At 45.0% G+C, this 24,955-nt stretch overlaps 2 protein-coding genes and 1 pseudogene across 2 annotated transcripts; 1 reads left to right on the top strand and 2 right to left on the bottom strand.

The window, feature by feature from the left end:
• Positions 1–12,582: 12,582 nt before the first annotated feature.
• Positions 12,583–13,829, top strand: LOC123059470 (epidermis-specific secreted glycoprotein EP1). The gene has a single exon (XM_044482038.1). It carries the CDS (start codon positions 12,644–12,646, stop codon positions 13,616–13,618), a length of 975 nt encoding a protein of 324 aa, XP_044337973.1. The 5' UTR covers positions 12,583–12,643; the 3' UTR covers positions 13,619–13,829.
• A 3,239-nt stretch (positions 13,830–17,068) lies between these two features.
• LOC123059469 (G-type lectin S-receptor-like serine/threonine-protein kinase At5g35370) lies at positions 17,069–18,619 on the bottom strand (annotated as a pseudogene).
• Positions 18,620–21,037: 2,418 nt separating this feature from the next.
• Positions 21,038–23,220, bottom strand: LOC123059468 (glucan endo-1,3-beta-glucosidase 8). Its single transcript, XM_044482037.1, has 2 exons — positions 22,460–23,220; positions 21,038–22,367 (listed from the first exon to the last, which is right to left on the bottom strand). Exons 1-2 carry the CDS (start codon positions 22,792–22,794, stop codon positions 21,209–21,211), a joined length of 1,494 nt encoding a protein of 497 aa, XP_044337972.1. The 5' UTR covers positions 22,795–23,220; the 3' UTR covers positions 21,038–21,208.
• Positions 23,221–24,955: the final 1,735 nt, after the last annotated feature.

Here is a 24,955-nt window from a genome sequence, read left to right as displayed (position 1 = left end):
ATCAGACTTTCCTGATTCCACGCGGCCTGTAAAGAGTGTGCATACCTTGTTGGGGTGGTCAAAGAGAAATAGAGACCTAGTTTAGAGATCAATCGCAAGTTGTTGTTCTTTCATGGTGAAAAGTAAGTGGCTTTATTTTTTTTTTCCGAGAGAAATTTCCACATGGGCGGCACGACGACGCCGCCCTGGTCGCGGCTGCCCATTAGTGGTCGTTGTAGCGAGCAGGCCATTGTACGAGTTTTGAAAATGTAGTCTATATCAAAGTAATGCATTAACTCTGCACTAGTTGTTAAAAAAACTCTGCACTGCTTGTAGAATACTATGGAGAACGGGCCGCCATACCAGTGCGATGAATTTACATTTTTCAAAGTTGATTTTTTAAACATGCAAACATTTTTTTTTAAAGTGAACACTTTTTAAATGTGAATATGTTTTAAAATTGCAAAGTTTTTTTTGGAAAAAGCAAACGAATTTTGAAATTTTGAACCATTGTTTCAAGACACTGACATTTTCTAACATTCGCAAATACTTTTTGACTTTGTGAACAAATTTGTAAACTAGAACATTTCTGGAAATTTTGAACAAAATTTTAAAATCTCAAAAAAATAGAAACTCCCAAACATTTTTTCACATGCAAAGAAAAACTGAAAATTGGAGCACTTTTAGAATATTTAATGATTTTATAAAAACATGAAAATTTTGAATTTATGTAAAATTATGACAAATGCAAACATTTTTTGAATTGTTTGAACATTTATTTGTAAAAGTCAACATTTTTAAAATTTCAAATACAATTTAAATTCCATACGAATAATAGAAAAACTGAAAACTTGAAACAGATTCAGAACCGTTCCCAAAACTGGATGGCTTGTACTGTCTAATATGTCAATATTATTGCCCATATTGTGAAGCTTCCAGAATTTCCTGCTACGAGCGTCCAATAGCAATTGCGGTCCTTTACATAGCATTTTGCGTCAAGATGCCCACGTTCCGCAACCGCATCTCATCGATTCTACCTCTTGCGGAATTAAATCAATGCTTTCACAAGAAGTAAATCGGTGCCTCTTGTGTGTTTTTTTCGTTCTCCGAGAGGCACGGTGGTGTCTCTCTCGGAAGCAAATCCGTGCCTCTCGTAGTCTAAAGAAAAATGAGTTCTTTCCTTCTGTGAGTGGCATGGTCGTGTGTATCACATAAGCAAATCCATGCCTCCATGAGAAATTCCTGCCTCTCACGGATGGAAAAAATGTGTTTTTCCTTTTCCGAAAGGCACGACCGTTGCTCTCGTGAAAACGAATCCGTGCCTCCATGAGAAGTAAATGTGTGTCTCCTGTGAAGGAAAAAAAATATTTTTTTTCTCTTTTGCGAGAGACACGGCCGCATAAGCAATTATGCACGTGCCTCCATGAAAAGTAAATTTGTGCCTTACGAAAGGGGGGAAAAAGAACATGCGTCAAAAAATTGGAAAAATATTTTTGGTCCAAAACCTAAGAAAAACAGAAAGACTTCCGAAAAGCCGAAAAAATAAAAAAAATGTATTTAAAAGCCGAGAACGCATGCAAAAAGATAAAAATTAAAACAAAATTCGGAAAGAACGCCCATCGCGCGACACGTGGTGGCGGCTGAGAGTTCACCAAGTGGCGTAGCCCAGCCCAAGTGACCCTTGCGGGGGCATTCGAAGGAGTACTCCTTGATTAGTTGCTCTCCCCGTGCGAAAGGCGGAGAGCGACTAGGTACCGCTCATAGCGACACCTACACGAGCGTCACCTGCAGCACTAGCTAAACGAAACTGGTCCAATTAGTTCCAAGCATCCACAGGAAAAACAAACATGTCTGCACATACGAGTTTTTTTATTCGTTTGATTTTCTAAATATGTTAGTAAAGTTTAAATCATTTGAAATACCTACTTCCCAGAACTTAGAACTACTTTTAACAAAATCTTGGAGTTTAAAAAGATTAACACACTGGAAAAAATTTCTAGAGTAATTTCAGCAATATGTTTATAGCATTCAAAAGAATGTGTGACATTTACAAATATTGGCGCATTTCATAAAACCTGTACATGACATTTAAGAAAAAGGTTTATACAATGAAAACAAATCGTGTAATTCAACAAACCGGATACAGAAAATTGTTACAAGTTCAAAATATATATTTGATATTTTACTGAAAAGTGTTTGCACACTGTAAAAATTGTTCTGTATCATTCAGAAAATGTTTCGACAGGGATTCCTAAGACTTTTAACATATATAAAAATTAATCAAAATCTTTTTGAAAGAATATTCATCATGTATTTAAAAAAGTTATTAAAAAATGTTTTGGATGTATACAAAAAATATAAAATGTATATCAAAAGAATAGACATCAAAATATATGTTTGAAAATAATGTTGAACATATATTTTAAAAAATTAAACGTGTAAAAAATGTTCTTGGTATATATGATCAATGCACAGTGCCTACGAAAAATGTGGACATGTGCTGAGAAAAAAGGAAACATAAGGAGAAAAGATGATCAAAACCGAGAAAAATTAAAAAAGAAACCAAATAAAATAAATAAAAATAAATGAGCAAAAACAAAAAAACTTGAAGAAACCATGCAAAACATGAAAACGCCAATAAAACCCCATAGATTAAATTAGCAAAACCCAAAAAAGGCCACAAAGAAAATTAAAAAAGACAGTAAAAAGGTGAATACCACACTAATCCAGCAAGTACACAACAAAGAAGAATAAGAAAAAATAGACGAACAACAGCGATCGATCGAGGTAGCGCCTTCTGGTTCGCTTGCCATGAAGAGAAGAAATGGTCTGGCCGGATAACGACTCATAGAAAAACCCTTCTGGCGAGACATATGAAATATTTGTATGAGCGATACTTAGCCCTGGTGAAAATGGTGACATTTTGTCTCAACAAATAGGGACTACATATTCCAGTGTCCTATGCGTGGAATAGAGCAAGCAGGCAACATTATCAAGCCAGGCCTAGTTAGGTTGATGTAGAATTTCCTTTTTGTACCATTTTTTCCGTCTTTCAGATATTTCCTAGTTCTTTTGTTCTTGTTTGTGCACTTTTCATTTATTTTAATTTCATTTTTTGGTTTATATTTATACATTTGCTATCAAGTTTTTTTTCCGATGTGTTTTGTATACACAAACCTTTTTAATAATCCAGGACGAACATTTTCACACTAGCCGATAAATAATTTTCCCAATGTGCGATCAACTTTTTGTACAAGTGCAATGAAATTTATTTTAATTTGTGATTACTGATTTTTTTAATACACAACTAAAGTTTTAATACATATAGAAATTTTAAATACTAATTAACATTGGGGAAATGATAAGTTAATCGAGGAAAGTTGTTATTCCTTTAAAAAATTAAAATCTTGATGTGGCACTAGAGATAATATGAAAAAAGCTTGTATGGCAATCACTTATGCTCTTGTTGCAAAGTATGTGAAACAGTTAGACACTCATTCTTTTAGTTTGGGTGGCTAGAGCTATTTGGTGCATTATTGAAAAAAGTTACTACGGTCAGTTGTTGTCCTACAAACTTGTCGCAATGTATTTCTTGGTTGTTTGCTTTCCTGCATGTTTGGGTATATGGACTACTCGAAACAAAATCACTTTTCAGGGCGTGTGAGGTGAACGCTAGTTGTGATTATCCTTACAGTTTGCTTGTTTTCGTTATACTGGATGGGTTTGTTGAAGGAGGAGAACAATGCAGTGTTCCAGGAGGGAGTTCACCGTTCACGCGATCATGTAGGAAGAGACCATGTTGGCACGCCATACATCACCTAAGGGTGCTGATCCTGGTGCCTTGTGGATTGTTGATTCATGAGCTTGCCGAACGATGGGTGTATTACCTAGAAGTTGTTTTTCTTTTCAACAAATGGTTAATTTGATTGCCTCAAGATGGAGCATCAAGAAGATACAAACACGATTAGCATACACTAGTTATCAACCCGTGCATTCGCACGGGCTAGTTTATAAAAAAATATTAAGTATATCTTTTTCTTAAATTTGATAAAAATATATAATTTCATTTGAGTACATATAACTAATCTCTAGTATATCAGTACCACCACCACTGGTTACCAGCTCGTCAGAATTTTAAGAATATAAAATTTTCATTTACGAATAGTCTAAATTTGAATATACGACCAGAAATGGCAACATATTACAAAAATATTATTGTTCATAAATGTGAATTTTTCTATATTGCCGAGATAAAGAATATTACAATATTTTAGACATATTACAAAAAGATTATTGTTTGTAAACGTGCATTTTTCTACATTGCCTAGATAAATATGATTACAATATTTTAGACATATTAGATTGAACACAGGGAAGCATAGAAGAATAAACATGAGATCTCTAGAAATATATGACCATCTTGAAAATAATTTAACAACCATATGTTCCTATATACCTCGCGCTAAGCTTGTGGCTAGTTGGTCTACCAGGCTTGCTATAAGAAAAAGTAGTCAAAATGGCATATAGAGTGTTGACTTCTACCACAAATGCATGCCTACATGTTCCAACCCAAGAACAGCTTCACTACGAAAATGGGCATTTTATTAGGTAAAACTTTTAGTGTACCCAACTATCTATTGAAATACAATGGGGTTTCTTATGCAAAAAAAAACGATATGAAATCTCAGCGACCATCTTATATTTTCCACCAAAGCAACCATGCTCTCCATATCTTCGTTCTCGGGATCGGCAACTAATCTAAGTGTTGATTATTGAATTCAGTGCAGTTTTATAACACCAAAGAACATGTACTTGGCATCTAGAATTAAGATGAAGATACAACGTAGTGTGTGCTCATGTAGATGAAAACAAAATCCATAAAGATTGATGATGTGGATGTCGTACTAAAAACTTATTTATTAACTCTAGGGGATATAGCACTCATATTTTTTATGCATCGTTCAGACTAAAATAGACATGGCATTTCCATTTGCTTAGATATTGTGTGTTCTGAAAAGGAAAGAGAAATATATCAACAATAAGCAGTTTACAATTTATCTACAAATTATGTAATGGAACCGGCATGATAAAAACGCCACTGTATCTTTCTTTGAACTTTATTACAACATGTAACACATGGAGCAGTTATCTCCAGAGAAGGGAGCCAGAACTTTTAGTACTTAATAATTAAGAATATGGTAATGGCAACATGGCACATCAGATTCTTGGAACCTATAAACATGAATACCCACACAATATAATTCTATTGAAGTAGTGGCCAGAACTTTGTAGTACTTAATAATTAAGAATACGTTAATGTCAACATGGCACATCAGATTCTTGGAACCTATAAACATTAATACGCCCCCTCGGCACTATGCAAATGTGTACATACATCATGTGAGACACAGTATACACTTGAAGATGATGTATAGCACTTGATGGCTCCTCCTCGCCGCGGCGCACCTTCAAGTATGATCTGGCCCGTCGCGCGCGGGTTGTGCGTAGCAGATTCTGCAGGTGCAACCTATAAAATCTAGAAAATATTATTTGGAAGTGTTCCTATATTAAGTATTTGGAAAATAAAAAGATCATAATATGGTTTTCACATTTATTGTTTAGATCAATAGTAGTTATGGACAATATTGTAAAACACGCTCTAAATAAATCTGAATGTAACTTGCTGTATAACCCTAAGAGTTTATTCTTGATGGCTTGATCTGTTGCACGATACAGTGGAGCTGCTAGGAGTGGGCCAGCAATTAGGTCCTCCAGATCATGTAAAATTCATAGGGAAGTTCTTTGTACCTATTTAGGGCTTTACTTTAACCACTGAGCTGGAACATGAAGGATGTAATAGGAGAAAAAAATATCAGTATAAGCATCCATAGCACGACACCCCATTCAATCATATAGTGTTATAGCTTTATATATAACTAAGCAAATTTAATCCATACTACATTCATGTCTTGCTAAAAAATAAAGTAACCATATATTGAGCAGATACTTTGTTATAAACTTTTGTCTGTATGTTTGAGCAGATACTTCGGTTCCTTTATTAGGGAAAAAAACTACCCAGAGTCCAAAAATATGCTTACAATCTATAAGAAATAAGGTCCAGCTTTGCAATATATTTGGTTTTATACAGATTAGGTTAAATGAACTACATGAGACATCATCACATATACCACCAAATTGTTCCCAAATGGCAAATATAGGAGTACATTAAATCACATGGATTAGTACGTTGATAGATAAATATGTATTAAACCCTCCAAAGAACTGTCGAGTACACCACACCATGCACTGCATTGATGCATTAGCCAAAATTAAAGCATCACTTAATTTCGGCAGGAGAAAAATAGGTCAGCATGCGTGGCTGATGCAGACAGTTTATGTAATGAACTGAACAAACCTGATCTTGTATCTTATTTCCCACCTAGTTAGAAATTAGTATATCACATAAGCACAAAAATAAACTAACCGCACCGACAGATTACTCTACTGATAGATTTCTCAATAAATACTCCAGTGATGGATTGCAAGATATATCTTCACTTCATGGGTGCATGTATATGCTAAATATTGTTTCACTAGTAGAAAAAGGGTCTTTTGTCCCGGTTGGTAAGGGTCTTTTGTCCCGGTTTTGTGAACCAGGACTAAAGGGTCGTTACTAATGCCCTGGCCCTTTAGTCCCGGTTCAATCAGGAACCGGGACTAAAGGCCCTCCGCGTGGCCGCTGGCTAGAGCTCCACCAGCTCCACCTTTAGTCCCGGTTGTAACATCAACCAGGACTAAAGGTAATTTTTTAAATTTTTTTCTCGATTTTCAAATTTATGAATTATTTTATAATTTAATCTCTAATCACCCACCCCTCATCACTGCTTAATTTAGCCTCTAATCTCTAATCACCCCTCATCATTCCAAATCATCTAACTTCCCGACCGGTCACCCATCCCTCTCACTACTCCAGCCCGAGCACGCTTAGCTTTTGGGTTCTATTCTCCTTCGTTTCCAAGTCTGCACTTGTTGTTTTCCTGACAATAGTAAGATGCCAATCCTATTAGCCCTCAGGAGTTTAGCTTGAGCATTAAGTCACACATTTCACTGTTTGAGTTTGAAACTATTATTGTACAAAACAATAATTATTTAGTAACACTAATATTTCTTGAATAAATAGTTTGACCACAGTTTGACCAGATTTGACCAAAATTCAAAAAAACCGAAACAATTATTTAGTAACACTAATATTTCTTGAATAAATAGTTTGACCATTGTTAGACCACAATTTGACCAGATTTGACAAAAATTCAAAAAAACTAAAATAATTATTTAGTAACACTAATCTTCTTGAATAATTATTTAATAACACTAATACTTCTTGAATAAGTAGTTTGACCATAGTTTGACCAGATTTAACGAAAATACAAAAAAAACTGAAATTTGAGCATACCTTTTTTCCTTTTAGAATTTGAGGATTCTAAAAATTTGCAAACAGGCCGTAGGCTGTCAAAATTGAAAGCGGATTTTCGTTCTGAACATTTTGATATATTATACGTTTTTTTCCGACATCGTATGCAAAAGTTATAGCCGTTTTACATTTTCCCTACATTTTTTGCAAAACATGTCCAAATTTAAGTTTTTTAATTTTCCTAACTAGTAGATGTAGTAATATAACTACCTCTCGAAGGATTTTATTTTTTTATCATTTTCTTTTGATTTTTTCAAAACAAAAAAGGCGATCGGGGGGGGGGGGGGGGGTAGAGTTTGAAAATGGGACCTTTAGTCCCGGTTTGAGACACAAACCGGGACTAAAGGGTGCGATGCCCTTTAGTCCCGGTTTGTGTCTCAAACCGGGACTAAACGTCCCACCCTTTAGTCCCGGTTTGTGTCTCAAACCGGGACTAAAGGTCTAATCTTTAGTCCCGGTTTGAGACACAAACCCGGACTAAAGGGCATCGCACCCTTTAGTCTCGGTTCGTGACTCAAACCGGGACTAAAGGGCTCAGGTGAACCGGGACTAATGCCTTAGCCGCACGAACCGGGACCAATGCTCACATTAGTCCCAGTTCGTGATTGAACCGGGACTAATGTGAATATTGCCCCGTGACCAAAGCCCTGTTTTCTACTAGTGTTCCTTCCAGAAGCTACTCAGGAGCACGCCCTTGATCTGTGCTAGACCTATATATTACATTGGATACATATGGGAGAAAGATCATTGACCGTGGACGTGAGGGATTTCTGTAAAGGTGAAATAACCAATTAAGCTACATAATATTACACGATTAGTGTTTACCTAAAGAGCCAGTGTGCATACATATTAGCCTCCTCTAGTTTTTTATATGAACTCTACATGCACAACCGAGTACTTTGATGATACTAATTCACTTAGCAGCATGGTCTTATTTGGTCCTTTGGACATCAAGATGACGCTGTATGAGAACAGGCTGACGACCTCCAGCGTTGATGACACCGAATGGCGATTCATAAATCTGGAAAGAAAAAATCTTTAGGGTGGGAGACGAGAGATTACATGGTGTTAAATATTACCGTATTAGAGAAGGAAAACAATACAAATTTCTAGATGTAATTATGTATCATGAAATTTACTTTTTATTGTAACGTGATGCAAATCCTTTTTTCTAACGCATGATGGTTGCATCTCAGCAGATCTACCTAGGCTATTCTACAATTTGAGCCGATATAACTTGGCTATGTAACTTCAGATTCAAATCTAAACCGCCAATAGCAAGAAAGAGAAAAGTTCAAAGGTGTAGAGATAGTCAAATTTACCTGCTATGGGGGACAGAGAATCGCATGTGAAGAGAACCTATTAGTGGGGAAACAATGTGACAGATCGGAGCGATGGAATCCCAAGGATTTGAGATGAGGCAGCGATTAGTGGAGAGCCACGATTGCAGCACCGGATTGAGGTGACCATCAAGACAAATATGTTATGTTGTGTTGGCTTGCGGCGGGGAGGCAAGACGAAGGATGATGGAAATAGATAGATAAAAGCGAGAGGGCGGCAGCAGCGAGTTCAATCCATGGGAGCAGTCTTACGGAGGGAGACATGGGGCGTCGATGTGAGATTGAGGGTGTGCGCAAATCTACCGGCCCAAAGTGATTTACATGCGTCTAGCCCGACACCTTCAACACGGCCGACGGCGGCGCCCAGGCCTACGATGCTGCCGCTCGCCACATCCACGGCAGACAGGCCAAGGTAAACTTCCCCGACACTCGCAGGGCGAACTGCAGAAGCAGAGCCGCGCCAACACCGCAACGTCCCCGTGCGCCTGCGAAGACGGCGACGTACTCTGCCGGTGCCTTATGCGGCAGCGCAGGCACGGGTGGAACAGCAGGCCGTGATGTCCAAGCGGCCTGAACCGATGGCCTATTTGAACATGGATGCATTCCTTGTTCTATGACGTGGTGTTTCTCAAAAAAAAGTTATATGACGTGTGTTAACATGAATACTTATATTCGTTTAAAAAAACCATGCATGCTTATTGGAAAAGGAGTCCTTCTTTAATCTTGATCGTTATAACTTGTACCCACGTGATGGATGGCTAGTGTTATTTTTTCTCTATAACGTGATTTTTTTTGAAGTTCTATAACGTGATTTTCATATGTGTAGACTGCGTCATGTTTTTTTAGCCCGTGGGGCTATAGATACATAGAGAGATGGGAGTTTTAAAACGTGATTTCTATATGTGTAGACTACGTCATGTTCTTTTAGCCCGTTGCAAGATAGAAAAGATAGGAATTTTTTTCACCTCAAAGAGAAAAAAGATAGGAGTTTTCTCTCTCTAGGATTTTATAGGTTGATCTACACCGTTATAATTTGATCCCATCAGATTAACTGTTCCTAATTACTAATTAACGTGGTAATTTCTTGGAAGTCTGTAATTAGTATAGGTATAGGTATAGATATAGATATAGATAGATCTGGCCTCTACATAGTTCAGATGCACACAACCAACAGAAAAACACACACAAAAAGACGTCAGCAAATAGCAAATTCATATAAGACCAAAGCTATGCGTAGGCGAGGGAAAAAACCCACAAAACGATCAGATACGCGATTAGCATACTATGACAATGACCATATCCGTACCAGTCATCTCATGACACCACATGGAGGACAAAATTCTGTTGTTGGTTGTTGGTGTTTGCAAAGTGTGTGGTGCCTTGTTGGGCCTTTTGCATGTAATGCTGACTACTTCCTCCGTCCTATAATGTAAGACATTTTTTTTACAGATTCTAGCTTGATGACGATGTTTCAATGTTATCACCTTTTTGTTCCGTGATAAGTGCTTCGATGGTGATCACATGTAGCAGCTTCCCGATAATGCTCCAACTCGCTCTTTTTTTTCTCATTTTCTCCCTACTTCTGGTTCGTGTTTAGTTGTAAAATGGAAACTGGTGTATTCTTGTTGAGCAATTAATTGAAAGGGGATGCCAATTTAAAAACAGTAGTTAACATTTTAAAATAAATAACCAATATGTTTCAAATACATGAAAAATATGCAATAAATATTTTTTTCCAAATACGTACCGGTCTCATTAACGGTATGCAAATATGCATAAACAACCAATATGTTTCAATATTTTTTTCAATCCATGGGAGCAGTTGTACGGAGGGAGACTTGGGACGTCGATGTGAGATTGAGGGTGTGCGCTAATCTACCGGCCCAAAGTGATTTACAAGCGTCTAGCCCGACACCTTCAACACGGCCGACGGCGGCGCCCAGGCCTACGACGCTGCCTCTCGCCACATCCACGGCAGACAGGCCAAGGTAAACTTCCCCGACACTCGCAGGGCGAACTGCAGAAGCAGAGCCGCGCCAACACCGCAACGTCCCCGTGCGCCTGCGAAGACGGCGACGTACTCTGCCGGTGCCTTATGCGGCAGCGCAGGCACGGGTGGAACAGCAGGCCGTGATGTCCAAGCGGCCTGAACCGATGGCCTATTTGAACATGGATGCATTCCTTGTTCTATGACATGGTGTTTCTCAAAAAAAATTATATGACGTGTGTTAACATGAATACTTATATTCGTTTAAAAATACCATAGATGCTTATTGGAGAAGGACTCTTTCTTTAATCTTGATCGTTATAACTTGTACCCACGTGATGGATGGCTAGTGTTATTTTTTCTCTATAACGTGATTTCCATATGTGTAGACTGCGTCATGTTTTTTTAGCCCGTGGGGCTATAGATACATAGAGAGAGATGGGAGTCTTGAAACATGATTTCTATATGTGTAGACTACGTCATGTTCTTTTAGCCCGTTGCAAGATAGAAAAGATAGGATTTTTTTTCACCTCAAAGAGAAAAAAGATAGGAGTTTTTTCTCTCTAGGATTTTATAGGTTGATCTACACCGTTATAATTTGATCTCACTAGATTAACGGTTCCTAATTACTGATTAACGTGGTAATTTCTTGGAAGTCTGTAATTAGTATAGGTATAGGTATAGGTATAGATATAGATATAGATAGATCTGGCCTCTACATAATTCAGATGCACACAACCAACAGAAAAACACACACAAAAAGACGTCAGCAAATAGCAAATTCATATAAGACCAAAGCTATGCGTAGGCGAGGGAAAAAACTCACAAAACGATCAGATACGCGATTAGCATACTATGACAATGACCATATCCGTACCAGTCATCTCATGACACCACATGGAGGACAAAATTCTGTTGTTGGTTGTTGGTGTTTGCAAAGTGTGTGGTGCCTTGTTGGGCCTTTTGCATGTAATGCTGACTACTTCCTCCGTCCCATAATGTAAGATATTTTTTTACAGATTCTAGCTTGATGGCGATGTTTCAATGTTATCACCTTTTTGTTCGGTGATAAGTGCTTCGATGGCGATCACATGTAGCAGCTTCCTGATAATGCTCCAACTCGCTCTTTTTTTCTCATTTTCTCCCTACTTCTGGTTCGTGTTTAGTTGTAAAATGGAAACTGGTGTATTCTTGTTGAGCAATTAATTGAAAGGGGATGCCAATTTAAAAACAGTAGTTAACATTTTAAAATAAATAACCAATATGTTTCAAATACATGAAAAATATGCAACAAATATTTTTTTCCAAATACGTACCGATCATTTTCCCAAATTCGTGATGAATGTTTTTCATACACACGAACATGAACATTTTTATATTTTCTGTATTTTTTTGATGTTTTTCTAAATTGAACTTAACAATTTTTCAATCTGTGAAATAAAAATTCGGCTGCTGGTATAGAGCGCATTCGTAGGAGCACGCGAGAGGTTGGACGTAGGCGCTGTGCTCCGTGCTTGCCTAGAAGAATATGGCCCAACCAATATACTACAGTACTAGCAAGGAAACGAGCTCGAAATTTTGTTCACTAGTAGTACATAGTAGGAACCAGACCACACGTACCGCGGCGGGCACAGAGCTGGCCACCGGCAACGCGTTGACGCGCAGACGAGTCGTGAACCGACGGCGGTGGCGGCGCCATCCCGCAACGACTTCCATGCCGGGCTGGATACCACGTAAGATCATTCTTTTCCCATCCAATGTGCGTGCCAATTCTGCACCACACACCAATCGCTTGCATAAAAGCACGCTCCGTCGATCCAGTCCCATACCACATCACGATATTCACAATCCACCAAGTCACAGCCCATGATCATGATGCACCGTGCTACGATCATCGCGCTCGTTGCGCTGATCTGCTGCCTCGTGGCAGCCGGCGGAGCGCGCGCGCAGCCGTTCGACTACCCGGCGGCGAGGCTGGCCACGACCTGGGCCAACACGGACGCCGCCCTGCCGCACCACGTCGTCTACACCGACGGCTCCGTGGCGCGCGCCGCCCTGCTGCGTCTCAACCCGGCCGGCCTCGGCCCCTCCTACGCCTTCGGCTTCTTCTGCACCGCCAGTCAACCACGCGGCAACGGCCCCGCGGCCCCGTGCACGGAGTTCCTTCTCGGCGTCGCCGTCGTGTACTGCAACAGCGGCGCGGGCATGACGTTCGTCACGGCCGGCGTCCCGCAGGTCGTCTGGTCGGCCAACCGCGGCAGCCCCGTCCGGGAGGGCGCCGCGGCCGAGCTCACGCCGGAGGGCGACCTCGTGCTCAGGTCCAGTAACGGCGCGGTCGTGTGGTCGGCCGGCACCAAGGGCCGGTCCGTCGCCGGGGCGCGCATCGGCAGCGACGGCAACCTGGTGCTGTTCGACGGGCGCAACGCCACGGTGTGGCAGTCGTTCGACCACCCCACGAACGCGCTCCTCGTCGGGCAGTCGCTGAAGCACGGGGCGCGGCTCACCGCCAACGCGTCGACCGCGGACTGGCGCGATGGGAGGCTCTACCTCGCCGTCGACGACGATGGACTGAATGCCTACGTCAACGCCACGCCGCCGCAGCGCTACTACCACCTCGGCCTCAGCGAGACCGCACCCGGCGCCTACGCGACGTACACCAACGGCAGTCTCACGGTTTCCGCTCGTCCCGCAGCCCCGCCTCTGGCAGCCATGGAGCTGCCCACCGTCGGGGCAGGCACGGTGCAGTACATGCGGCTGGAGCACGACGGCCACCTCCGGATCTACGAGTGGCGCTCGGGCTGGGCGCCGGTGTACGACGTGCTCAAGTCTGCTACGAACTGATGAGTCCTGAGCACCATACATACATACATCAAGGCATATGGCAATGTCCTAGAAAAATATGACACGAATAAAGTTCTGCGACATGTATGTACAAATTCCATTATAGAAAAAAATGGACATAAATCTTGTCTCCGTTCTCTCTATATTGATCACCTCATGCCAGATGGATGGTGACTTAGCTTGTGCCGAACCCAATAATGTCTATAATCCTAGAAACACCTCTAAAACTATGCTGGTTTCTGCCTTGGCTTAATAAAGTTGGGGCCGAGGAAACCCCTATGTTTTAAAAAAACACCTCTAAAACTATGACATTATACTATTGTATCTGGTACTAGTGCACACATACAGAATCAACAATAAAAATAACTATCCACTTTAGCTATATGTAAGTCGTCTGAATTTTAAATTTAGATCAATCAATTTTCTAACCGTTGATTCTTTTGTCAAGATTTGTGTTGTTTTCTTTCTTTGGTTGCTAAGGTTGATTTTTGACTTGTCCCTATTTGGGGTAAGTCAAACTTTTCTTATGCTGCATTTTTTATTTGCCCCTGTTTGGGGTAGGTCAATCTTTTCTTAGAGCATCACCAACAGGCCCCCAAAAAATGCCTTACGCACTAAAACTTTAGCGCACGCGTGTGCACGCGGGCTGCTACAGGTGGGGCCGCTAGATTGGGCGCTGTATTTTTGTGCATTTGAAAAACCTCTTCGTCAGTCCCGTGCGCAAAAAGACGATTTTGACGCCACAAAAGAATTATACCGCGTTCAGGTGAAGTGCGCCTGTTGAAGATGCTCTTAAGTTGAATTTTTGACTTGCCCCTATTTGGGTAAGTCAAATTTTCGATTGGGCTTGAAGCCCATTATACGTTGTCTGTTTGTTTTTCTATGGCTTTTTTCTTTTGCTTTTATTTTTTATATCGTTTATTTCCATATGGGTATTTTTTTGCATTTGGATGAGTGAAAATGTATGCATGCAATTATTGTACAATATGAGTGTCAATTACACTAGAGTGTGAAAAGTGCACTATTGTACGATTATTCTTTCCATATTTGAAAGTCCAATTTCAATGTCAAGCTGAGAGCAAGTATTTTTATCTCGTTTTCTTTCTTCTTAAAGGGTAATACCAATGCCACTATTTCATTGTTTTTTAGAAAAATCCATTGTTTTGATTAGTTTTAGTTTTTATTTCTTTTCCTTTTTTTCTTAATGAGTAATCACAGTGCCACTAATTCATTCTTCCTTAGAAAAAACTATTATTTTTATTTAGTTCTAGTTTTATTTCATTTTCTTTCTTCATTAAGGGTAACATCAATTCCACTAATGCGTTCCTTCTTACGAAACAGCTTAGCTCCACTAATTTATTTTGTTCTAGTTTTATTTTAATTATTTTCATTTTCTTTCTTTCGGAAGGGTATTAAATTGCAACTAACTCATTCGTTCTTAGAAAATTTATTTTTTATTTTTTGTTTTATTTTATTTCTTCTTTAAGGGTATAATACAAATAACATTAATTCATTCCTTCTTAGAAAACTTTTTTTTAAGGAAAATCCAGATAGCATGCTTATTTTTGCATATTACGGAAAAAGCAATTTATGTATAATGTGTGTGCAAAATTTTGTCATTACTTGTTTTATTTGTTTAATTTTCTTTCTCCTTAAAGGGTAATACTAATGACACTAATTCATTCTTCCTTAGAAAACTTACTTGGCTTCTTCTTTTTTCATTTTATTCTTTAAGGGTAATTCCAATTACACCAATTTATTCTTTCTCATAAAACTTCATTTTTGTGAGAAAAAAATCATTGTTATATGTCTGTTCTTGTGTATTGTAAAAAACAGAATTTCAGTGTAATTGCATGGAATTATTATTATTATTATTATCATTTTTCTTCTTAACGAGTAATACCAATGGCTCTAATTCATTATTTCGTATATTTTATTCTTATTTTATTTTACTTAGTTCGTATTTAAGCATTATACCTTTGTTACTAATAGATTTTCTTGTTGGAAACTTCTCTTTTTACGAAATTTCACAACTATATGCTTATTATTGCATATCACAATAAGATGCAATTTATGTGTAAATTGCGTAAAAAAATTGCGCTATTTGTTTCAATATTTTTTTCTTTTATCTCTTATTTAAATGAAAATACCAATTCTGAAAATTCATGAATCCTTACAAAATATCATTATTTTGATTATGTTTAGTTTTTATTTTATTTTTTTCTTCTTTAAGTGTAATACGAATGTCACTACCTTAGGAAAGTTTTTTATACGAAAATTCCACTATTACATGTTTATGCCTGCATTTTATAAAAGAGCATTTTTTTTTGTAAATTATGTCAAAACTTTGCCATTATGTTTTATTTATTATCATCTTGAAGGGCAATCGGTGCCACTAATTCATTCTTTCTCTTAAAACTACATTACTTTTATTTTGTTTCAACTTTCATTTCATTTTATTTCTACTTAAAATGTAATACAAATGCCACTTATTCATTCCTTCTTAGAAACTTCATTATTTTGATCCCCACCCCCTGTTTTTATATCATTTTATTTGTTCTTTAAGGGAACTTTTAAACTTGGTAGAACTTTGGATGGAAGGGAGGGGCCTCTAGACCAGGCCTGGGATTTGCATATCAGACTTGTCAAGGCCGGCCCGAAATTTGGGCTGGTGTGGGAATGATCAGGTTTAACACAAGTTACCTTAATTGCTGGGAAAAAAACATTGCTACCTTAACTTGGTATTTCCAAATTCAAATTGTCGTGTAATATGAAAAAATGTTCAAACACAAAAAAGGTGTCTGTTGTGTATGTTGGGAAAATGTTCTGTATATATGTGTAAAATATTTTTAGAAGTGAGAAAATATTCATGTATTGAAAAATAATGTTGGCATATTCAAAAGGCTATGTTCACATATGAAAAGAAAAGACAATAAATAAACAGAGAAAAAAGTGATGGAAAATAAAGAAACAAAAATGTAATAAAAATGAATGGAAAAAACCAATACTTTTTTTCATTGTATTCATTTCCATGGCCAGTTATGTTTCTTTTTTAGTTTCAATGTGAGCGTGGTTCTATGAAGCTCCGTTTCTATATGCATAGGAGCCATAGAGAAATGTCATGGTTAATTGCTAAATGAAGATATTTTCTTATTGTTGATTCTGTATGGGGTGTGGCTAGGTCTCAGTCGACTGAGATTTAACCAAGTCTCAATCATGTGATATAACATGTAAAAAAGAAAAAAAACTGAAAAGAAAATTTTACACGGATCTCAATGTAAGACCTCACGGATATAGCATCGACTGAGGCTTAACAAAGTCTCGGTCGATCGAAACTTAGCAAAACTGTAGAGATTATTTCGCTTTGGCACAAGCTAATCACACGTGAAGTCGCCATGCTTTTGTCATGAAGTACTCAATGTAGAGAGAATGGAGAGATGATTCGTGCCATTTTTTCGATATTGGAATTTGTACATATACATGTCCCAGAACTTTATTCGTGTCATATTTTCAAGGACAATGCCATATGCTACTGTATTATGTGCGTGTAGTGTTCAGGAGTCATCAGTTCCTGGCAGGCTTTGACCTGCGCCTTGATATGCATGGTGGAGTTGTAGTGCACCACGTCCGGCTCACCGTCTGCATCGAGAACACCTTCGACTGCAGGTAGCATGACCCGTCGCCGGCGTCCAGGCCGTAGTAGAACTGCGCCGCCGCGCAGGCGCAGTCGTCCAGGCACGCCTTCTTGCACGCCTCCTCGCTTACCCTCTCCACGGCGCGCATGCTCGTGCCGTGGTCGTTGAAGTAGGCCGTGCCCGGCAGCGACACCAGCCGGTGCTGCGTGCGTGGCCGCCGCGACGGGCGGCACGACGTTGGAGGCGGCGTGGTCGGGACGCAGCCGCGGTTGGGCCTCCGGAAGTCCACCGGCCGGAAGTTCACCGCGTCGGGGCAGCTGCACTGCGTGTCGTCCGTGCACACACCGTACGCGCCGCAGCGCAGCCGCCATCCGGGAAGAGGCGCAGCACGTCGAACACCGGCGCCCAGCCCGAGCGCCACTCGTAGATCCGGAGGTGGCCGTCGTGCTCCAGCCGCATGTACTGCACCGTGCCGGCGCCGACGGTGGGCAGCTCCATGGCTGCCAGAGGCGGGGCTCCGGGCCGGGCGGACACCGTGAGGCTGCCATTGGTGTACGTTGCGTAGGCGCCGGGTGAGGTCTCGCTGAGGCCGAGCTGGTAGTAGCGCTGAGGCGGCGCGGCGTTGACGTAGGCGCTCAGGCCGTCATCGCCGACGGCGAGGTAGAGCCGACCATCGCGCCAGTCCGCGGCCGACACGTTGGCGGTGAGCCGAGCGCCGTGCTTCAGCGACTGCCCGACGAGGAGCGCATTGGTGGGGTGGTCGAACGACTGCCACACCGTGGCGTTGCGCCCGTCGAATAGCACCAGGTTTCCGTCGCTGCCGATGCGCGCCCCGGCGACGGACCGGCCCTTGGTGCCGGTGGACCACAAGACGGCTCCGCCGGAACCCGACCTCAGAACCAGGTCGCCCTCCGGCGTGAGCTCCGTGGTGGCGCCCTCCCGGACCGGGATGCCGCGGTTGGCCGACCAGACGACCTGCGGGACGCCGGCCGTGACGAACGTGATACCCGCGCCGCTGTTACAGTACACGACGGCGACGCCGAGCAGGAATTCCGTGCACGGGGCCGCGGCGCCGTCGCCACGGGGGCGGCTGGCGGTGCAGAAGAAGCCGAAGGCGTAGGAGGGGCCGAGGCCCGCCGGGTTGAGCCGCAGCAGGGCCGCGCGCGCCACGGAGCCGTCGGTGTAGACGACGTGGTGCGGCAGGGCGGCGTCCGTGTTGGCCCAGGTCGTGGCCAGCCTCGCCGCCGGGTAGTCGAACGGCTGCGCGCGCGCTCCGCCGGCTGCCACGAGGCAGCAGATCAGCGCGATGATCGTAGCACGGTGCATCATCATGGGCTGTGTCTTACCGATTTGTGAATATTGTGATGTGGTATGGGAGCACTGTGGTGCAAGAACGTTCGACGGAGCGTGCTTTTATACAAGCGATTGGTGTGTGGTGCAGAATTGGCACGCACATTGGATGGGAAAGACGAAAGAATAATGGTGGCGTCCAGCCCGGCGTGGAAGTCGTCGCGGGATGGCGCCGCCGCCGCCGCCACTGCCGTCGGTTCACGACTCTTCTGCGCGTCGTCAACGCGTTGCCGGTGGCCAGCTCCGTGCCCGCCGTACGTATGTACTCATGTGCATATCTGGTACCCCCTCCAGTCTTATTTACATCTAAATACATTCTCTTTTATTCATTTTAATGACAAGTATTTCCGGATGGATGGAGTACGTGATTTTGTTAGTAGTAATACTAATTTCCGCGCTCGTTCCTTGGTTGTATATGGAAATGGCTAGAAATCAGTCAACTAACTTTTTCATTTGTGGTCAGTCGATTTATTAGCCATTGGATGCAAAATCAAAGGCCCACAGTGCTTCTTTAACCTCCATCTCTTTGAGCCGCCAGCCACCGCCGGTCGAACCGTCGGCCAACCGCCGCCTGCACCGCCTCTTCTCCCCGCCCTCCCCGAAACCACTCCCCACCGTCGGTCCTCCGCCGCCCCGGCCATCCCTCTAGGCCTCCCATGTCGAGCTTTTTCTCCGGCGAATCCCCACGCCACCGCGCCCCACCACCGCCGGCGACCACCACCCCCACCCTGGGTAGCCTCTCCGGCAAGCACCCCCTCCTCGCTGCGCGGCTGGTTCTTTCTTCCCTCCGGCGAAGTCGATGAACTGATCAAGGGAGTCTGCTGGCTAGGGCTCTTCTGTGTGCATACAACGAAGCCGTTTAGTCACACTGACCTCTTGTGACAGATGAGGAACGCGTGGGCATCAGCACAAGGTGTGAATTTCAATATTAAAGGCCCAAAGCTTTTCCTGGTGCAGTGTCATTGTCTTGGTGATTGGAAGAGGATCATGGGGGGTGGTCCGTGGATCTTCCGCAATTCTGCACCTGTTATCATACAAGAGCATGATGGTTTTACTGATGTGTGTGAGTACAAGTTGAACAAGATACCGCTTTGGGCAAGGGTGAAGGGGCTGCCGGATGATTTAACAACGAAGAAGAAGCTGGCAGAGAAGGTGGCAGCAAAGGTGGGTGAGCCACCGTTCATCGTCATTGTCAATGAAGGAAAAAAATTAATCCGGCAAGCACCTTGAGGGTCAGAGTCTATGTGGATGTTAATAAACCTCTGGTCTGGTTTGTGCCAATAACACTCAAGGGGAGCAAAAGGTATCCGGTGTTTTATGACAAGTTGCCTGATTTTTATTACTTTTGTGGCCTGATGGGGCACATAGTGGAGGAGTGTTGTGATGGCATACATGATCCTGGATCGTGTGAATGGGGGGGAGTGTCTTCTGTGGAGTAACGAGACGTCCAGGTTTGCAGATGTTGGGAGGGGAAGCATGGAAGGAGGAGGTAGAGGTAGTAGAATAGGTGGAAGAGGTACTAGGGGGAGGCAAGGAAGAGGAGGTCCGGTCGGAGGGAAAGATGGGGTAGCTGGTGGCACAAAATGGAGCTGACTCAGATTTCATACCCGATGGTCAGTACCTGCTGGAAACCAACAGAACTGCTCGTAAACGGCTTGTGTCAGTGGATAGCACTGACAACGTTGGTGGGCAAGCTTTACCAAATTTGGCGAGGAAAGTGGCTGGCACAATTTTGTTTTTGGAGAATGGGGCGGTGAACAATAGTTCAGGGACGGCAATATCTACCCCAGAGGAAGATCCGGTGGTGAAGAGGAGAAGGCGGGAGGGAGAGACTATGGTTGAAGACTTGGATGTGACAACTCAAGCGGCCTCCATTGAGGAGGACCGCCGAGCCCAATGAGGACCCTTTGCTGAAACTGCCGCGGAATTGGCAATCCCGCGACGGTTCGTGAGCTCCGCGATCTCGTGGAGGCGTGTGCGCCGATGGTACTCTGTATTGTTGAAACACAAATTGCAAAGTACCGGGTGGAAGGCTTGGATGGTAGTTTAGGGTTTACTGGTAGTTTTGGTGTTGCGAGTAGCGGACGTAATGGAGGTTTATGCATGTACTAGAAGGATGATGTTGATCTTGAAATAAAGAGCTTTTCTCAGTATCATATAGATTCAGTTGTGAAAGAACCGGGTAAAGATATGTGGCACCTATCATGCTTCTACGGTGTAGCGAACAAAATACTGGCATCTTCCTCCTCGGCACTCCGGTGCAGGTGGCCACAACTGCTCCACGCCATTCTTCGAAGAACGATGGCATGCTCGGCTGCATGCATCCAGCGCCTGCCCATTCCGACTCGGGAGGTGTTAGGGTTGTCGGCGTGGTCATAATGCCTTGCGTGCGTGGAAAGACAAGCCGAGCATGCAGATGATTCTCATTCTCTCATCTTAAAAATCAAAAATATATTTCTGAATTACTCCGAAGAGTTTACAGATGATGCCCTCGCAACCCTGCTAGTTTAGTTTAGTTTCAAAAATAAGAAAAGAGATTCGTACATCATTTTCCAGACTGCCACATATATATATCTACAGGCCTACGAACACTTATTCCTTGCCCTTATGCCGAGACGAGCACAAGTAACAAAGCCATCACGGCGGCGGTGAGCCGCGCCGCGGCTGCGTCGGGGGCCATAGACTCGGCGGCGGTTGTGTTGGTGGTGACCGCCGTGGCGCGCGACTCGGCGACTACCTGTACGGTGAAGTTGCAGGGTGGCCGTGACACGTCCTTGTCGGTGACGAGGGCGAGGCCCTGGAAGTCGCACGCCAATGGCACCTGCCCCTGCGCCTGGTAGTAGGCGTTGAACGCGTAGGAGGCGTTCCCGGCGGCGTCCAGCGCGCCGCAGCTGCAGGCGTAGCCGAGGGGCGTGCAGTCGGCGCGCGAGCACGCGTAGGCCACGTTCTCCGCGACCGCCGTCGTGTTGGTGGCGTTGGGGCTCAGCACGCACCACCGCCGCGGCAGGTACTGCACGCCCCTAGCCCCCGCCGGCATGACCGGCCGCCCGTTGCCACGGAGGTCCAGCGGGAACTTTGGGCGGCCGTCGAACGTGAAGATGCCCCAGTGCCGCTCGAAGTTGCCCGGGGCGACGCTCTTGGCGTCCTCGTCCATGAGCCCGAAGAGGTAGACCTCGATGCGGGCGTGCGGGCGTAGGGGCGTGCCCTGCCGCGCCGCCAGCCGCTTGAGCAGCCCGGTGTAGAACCTCTCCGCGTAGGGCACGGTGGCGTGCTTGTCGCCGTCCGTCGGCCAGCCGACCTCGCCGATCACCACCGGCAGGCTCCCGAAGCCGATCTTGTCGAGCGCGGAGACGAGCGTGTCGAAGTTGGCGTCGAACACGTTGGTGTAGTTGATGCCGTTGTCGATGACGGGCGTGGGAGGCGCGCCGTCGAAGAAGGCGTAGTCGATGGGGAAGTTGTCGTTGCCGTAGAGGCTGAGGAACGGGTAGATGTTGACGCTGAAGGGCGCGCCGCTGTGGTTGAGGAAGCCGACCATGTCGGTGATGACGGCGGCGACGTCGTCCCGGAACTTCCCCGCCGACGGGACGGGGTTGCTGGCCGGAGAGTCGTAGACGTCGGCGTTCACCGGGACCGTGGCCTTGATGGCCGCCCCGTGACCGGCCTCGTCGAGCGCGCGCTGGATGTTCTTGAGCGCCGGCACGGTGACGTTGTCGTAGGTGCCGTTGTACGCCGTGAGGAACGGCTCGTTCCCGATCGCCACGAATCTGACGGATGGATCAACAACCAGTACATCAGATCAGTTGCGAGAAAGACGGACGAAAATGACGAAGTAAGTAACTGCAAGCCCCGCACGTACTTGATGTTGACGCCCCCGTGGTAGTCGTACTTGGTGACGTTCACCTTGACCCATTCCTTGGCCCGGCGGTAGTCGGCGGCCACGGCGGCGAGCATGTCGTTGGGCACGGCGATCATGGTCTCGATGCCGGTCCCGGCGAGCCCCATCATGGTGGTCTCGTCGGCGTCGAAGATCTTCACCTTCTTGAACCCGTTGTCCTTGAGCAGCTGGGCCATCACCTTGGGCGGCAGCCGGCGCGTGGCCATGGTGCCCCAGTTCACCCCGAGCCCCTCCACCGGCGCCCCCGCCACCGCGGCCGCCAGCACCACCGCCACCACCGCCGCGCAGCACGCCATTGCTCTGCTCGGTCGAGGATCGCCAGGAAACGCCGCGCGCGATTAATAGAGGAACGGAACCAACCGAGATGCGACACGCACGTACGCACCGCGCGCGTGTACGTGCCACCGGAATAAATTGGGCAACTTTCCGAGCGACCGATCTATGGCTGGTGGGTCGAACAACCGCAACTTTTTGGATCTCTATCGGCCGGCCGGCCGGCCGGGGAAAAGCAAATGGAGAGCGGCGACGCTGGGGCAATCAATGGCGTCGCCAGCCACGTACTACGGCGTGGAGTTAACCACCGGCCGTCTGTATCGGAAGAGGTAGCGGTTAATTTGTCCTCTGTGAATCGGACGTGGGAACGAAGGACCCCAACTGAACTGTAGAGGCCGCGGGGGAAGTGGGAACCGCGCGAGAAATATATCTCGCTCAACACGAGATGGAAGCAGGTCTTGACTGAAGGATTTCCTCCGCGCTGCAGTACTCGCCCAGCCCATATTCATGCATTCTCGTCACTCGCTCGCTGTTGCTTCGCTGGTTCATTGTTTGCTTCGGTTTTACTTTTAGAGAAAAGACATCGGCCGAACCCGAGAAGAGACTTGAACCTAATCAGACTTTGATTTAACAAAGCCATCAATCGGCCAGGATTACATCGATCGGCCACTTACAAGCAACAGGAAAAAAAGAAGTAAAGCAAGACTCAACATCAGGCGGTCGATACAAGGTGCAAAACACGATAGTGCACAAACCAAGACCATACAAGCAACTACCAAGATGAAGCGACTCAATAGCAAAAAACCACCACATTTGCGGCTAGGTTTGCAGGAAACCACCGACTCGTTAATCCGTTGCAGAAAACACCAGAAAATTTGCTAAGTCGTTGCAAAAAGGCACTGCTTGGTAAGTGGGGCCGGATTGTAAGGAGCTTAACTGGCAAAAAATTAGCACACACCCCTAGATATTTACAGAAAAGGCAATCAGGCCCACTGGCCTTGCCGTCTAGTACGCACGGCGACGCCCTCGTCGGTGTAGGAGACGACCACGGCCGTAGCAGATGACGAGGAGGCGGCTGGGGTGCGCGCATTTCCGAGGCGTTGGCCTGCCGGTGCTGTAGCGAGGGTGGCGGTCGGGTCAGCGACATGGAGCACGCGCCAGGAGCCGAAGCAGAGGAGCAGCACCCTCTTCCTCCGATGTGGTCAAGGGGGGGTTTGGAGGGGGAGGCGACAAGATGAGTCCACCTGCTCGACTTCCCGTCGCCCTCATCCACGAAGGAGGACGAGCTCGATCTAGAGGCCACTCCGGCGCTTGTGCAGCTGCAGCGTCCACACGAGGCGCAGCCACTTGAGGGTCCTGGCCGGCTCCTCCCCGTTGCTTCCGCTGGAGCCGGCGGCTGACGACGCGCCGCCGTTCATCTCCTGGCGGGCCGCCCCTGAGCGGGCCGCCCCTGTGTGTGGGTGTGTCGAAGGCAGCGGCGAGATCGCAGGGGATGTGCAACTGCGCAGCATGAGCTCGCCCGACGCCGACAGGTCCTCTTCGAAGCGCGCAAACCAGCTGCGCTCCTCCTCCTCCCTCATCCTCCCGGCCCGGAGCAGAGCGGCGGCGGATGGCAGCAGCCGGCGGCGGCGCGTAGTGGATAGGGCATTGGTGTTCCACCGGGGAGGATCTGATTGCTTTTGTTTTTTAGATCTAGGGGTGTATGTGCTAATTTTTTGCTGAGTCAATTCCTTACAATCCGGCCCCACTTGTCAGAAAGTGATTGAACGGGCCAAATCACCCGATCAGTGCTTTTTGCAACGACTTAACAAATTTTTTGGTGTTTTCTGCAACGGATTAACGAGTTGGTGGTTTTCTGCAAACTTAGCCACAAATGTGCTGGTTTCTTGCAATTGACTCAGATGAAGCTGAAGGACTGAGCTTGATGGATCCGTCGAGGTCTTCGGCCACCAAAGAGCCAGCACCAGGCAACCACCGAGCCTGTGGAAAACAACAATGTAAAAGGAGAAGGCCCAAGTCCACTTCTTCATGATGAACAACCTGGGCACAATGACATATGTCTTTGTCGCCGTAGAAGGCCACAACCTCCTCGTCCCGGATCAGAAGGGCGTCGCACCGTCGGCAGGCGAAATGGTTCACCAAGAACCCGAATTCACATATGGCCACCATGTGTACCATGGGAGC

Source organism: Triticum aestivum, chromosome 3A (assembly GCF_018294505.1).
Source record: "Triticum aestivum cultivar Chinese Spring chromosome 3A, IWGSC CS RefSeq v2.1, whole genome shotgun sequence".
In the NCBI taxonomy this organism is placed as follows: domain Eukaryota; kingdom Viridiplantae; phylum Streptophyta; class Magnoliopsida; order Poales; family Poaceae; genus Triticum; species Triticum aestivum.
The sequence above is the reverse complement of the archived record's forward strand: the minus strand, read 5'-3'. Positions and strand labels throughout refer to the sequence as shown.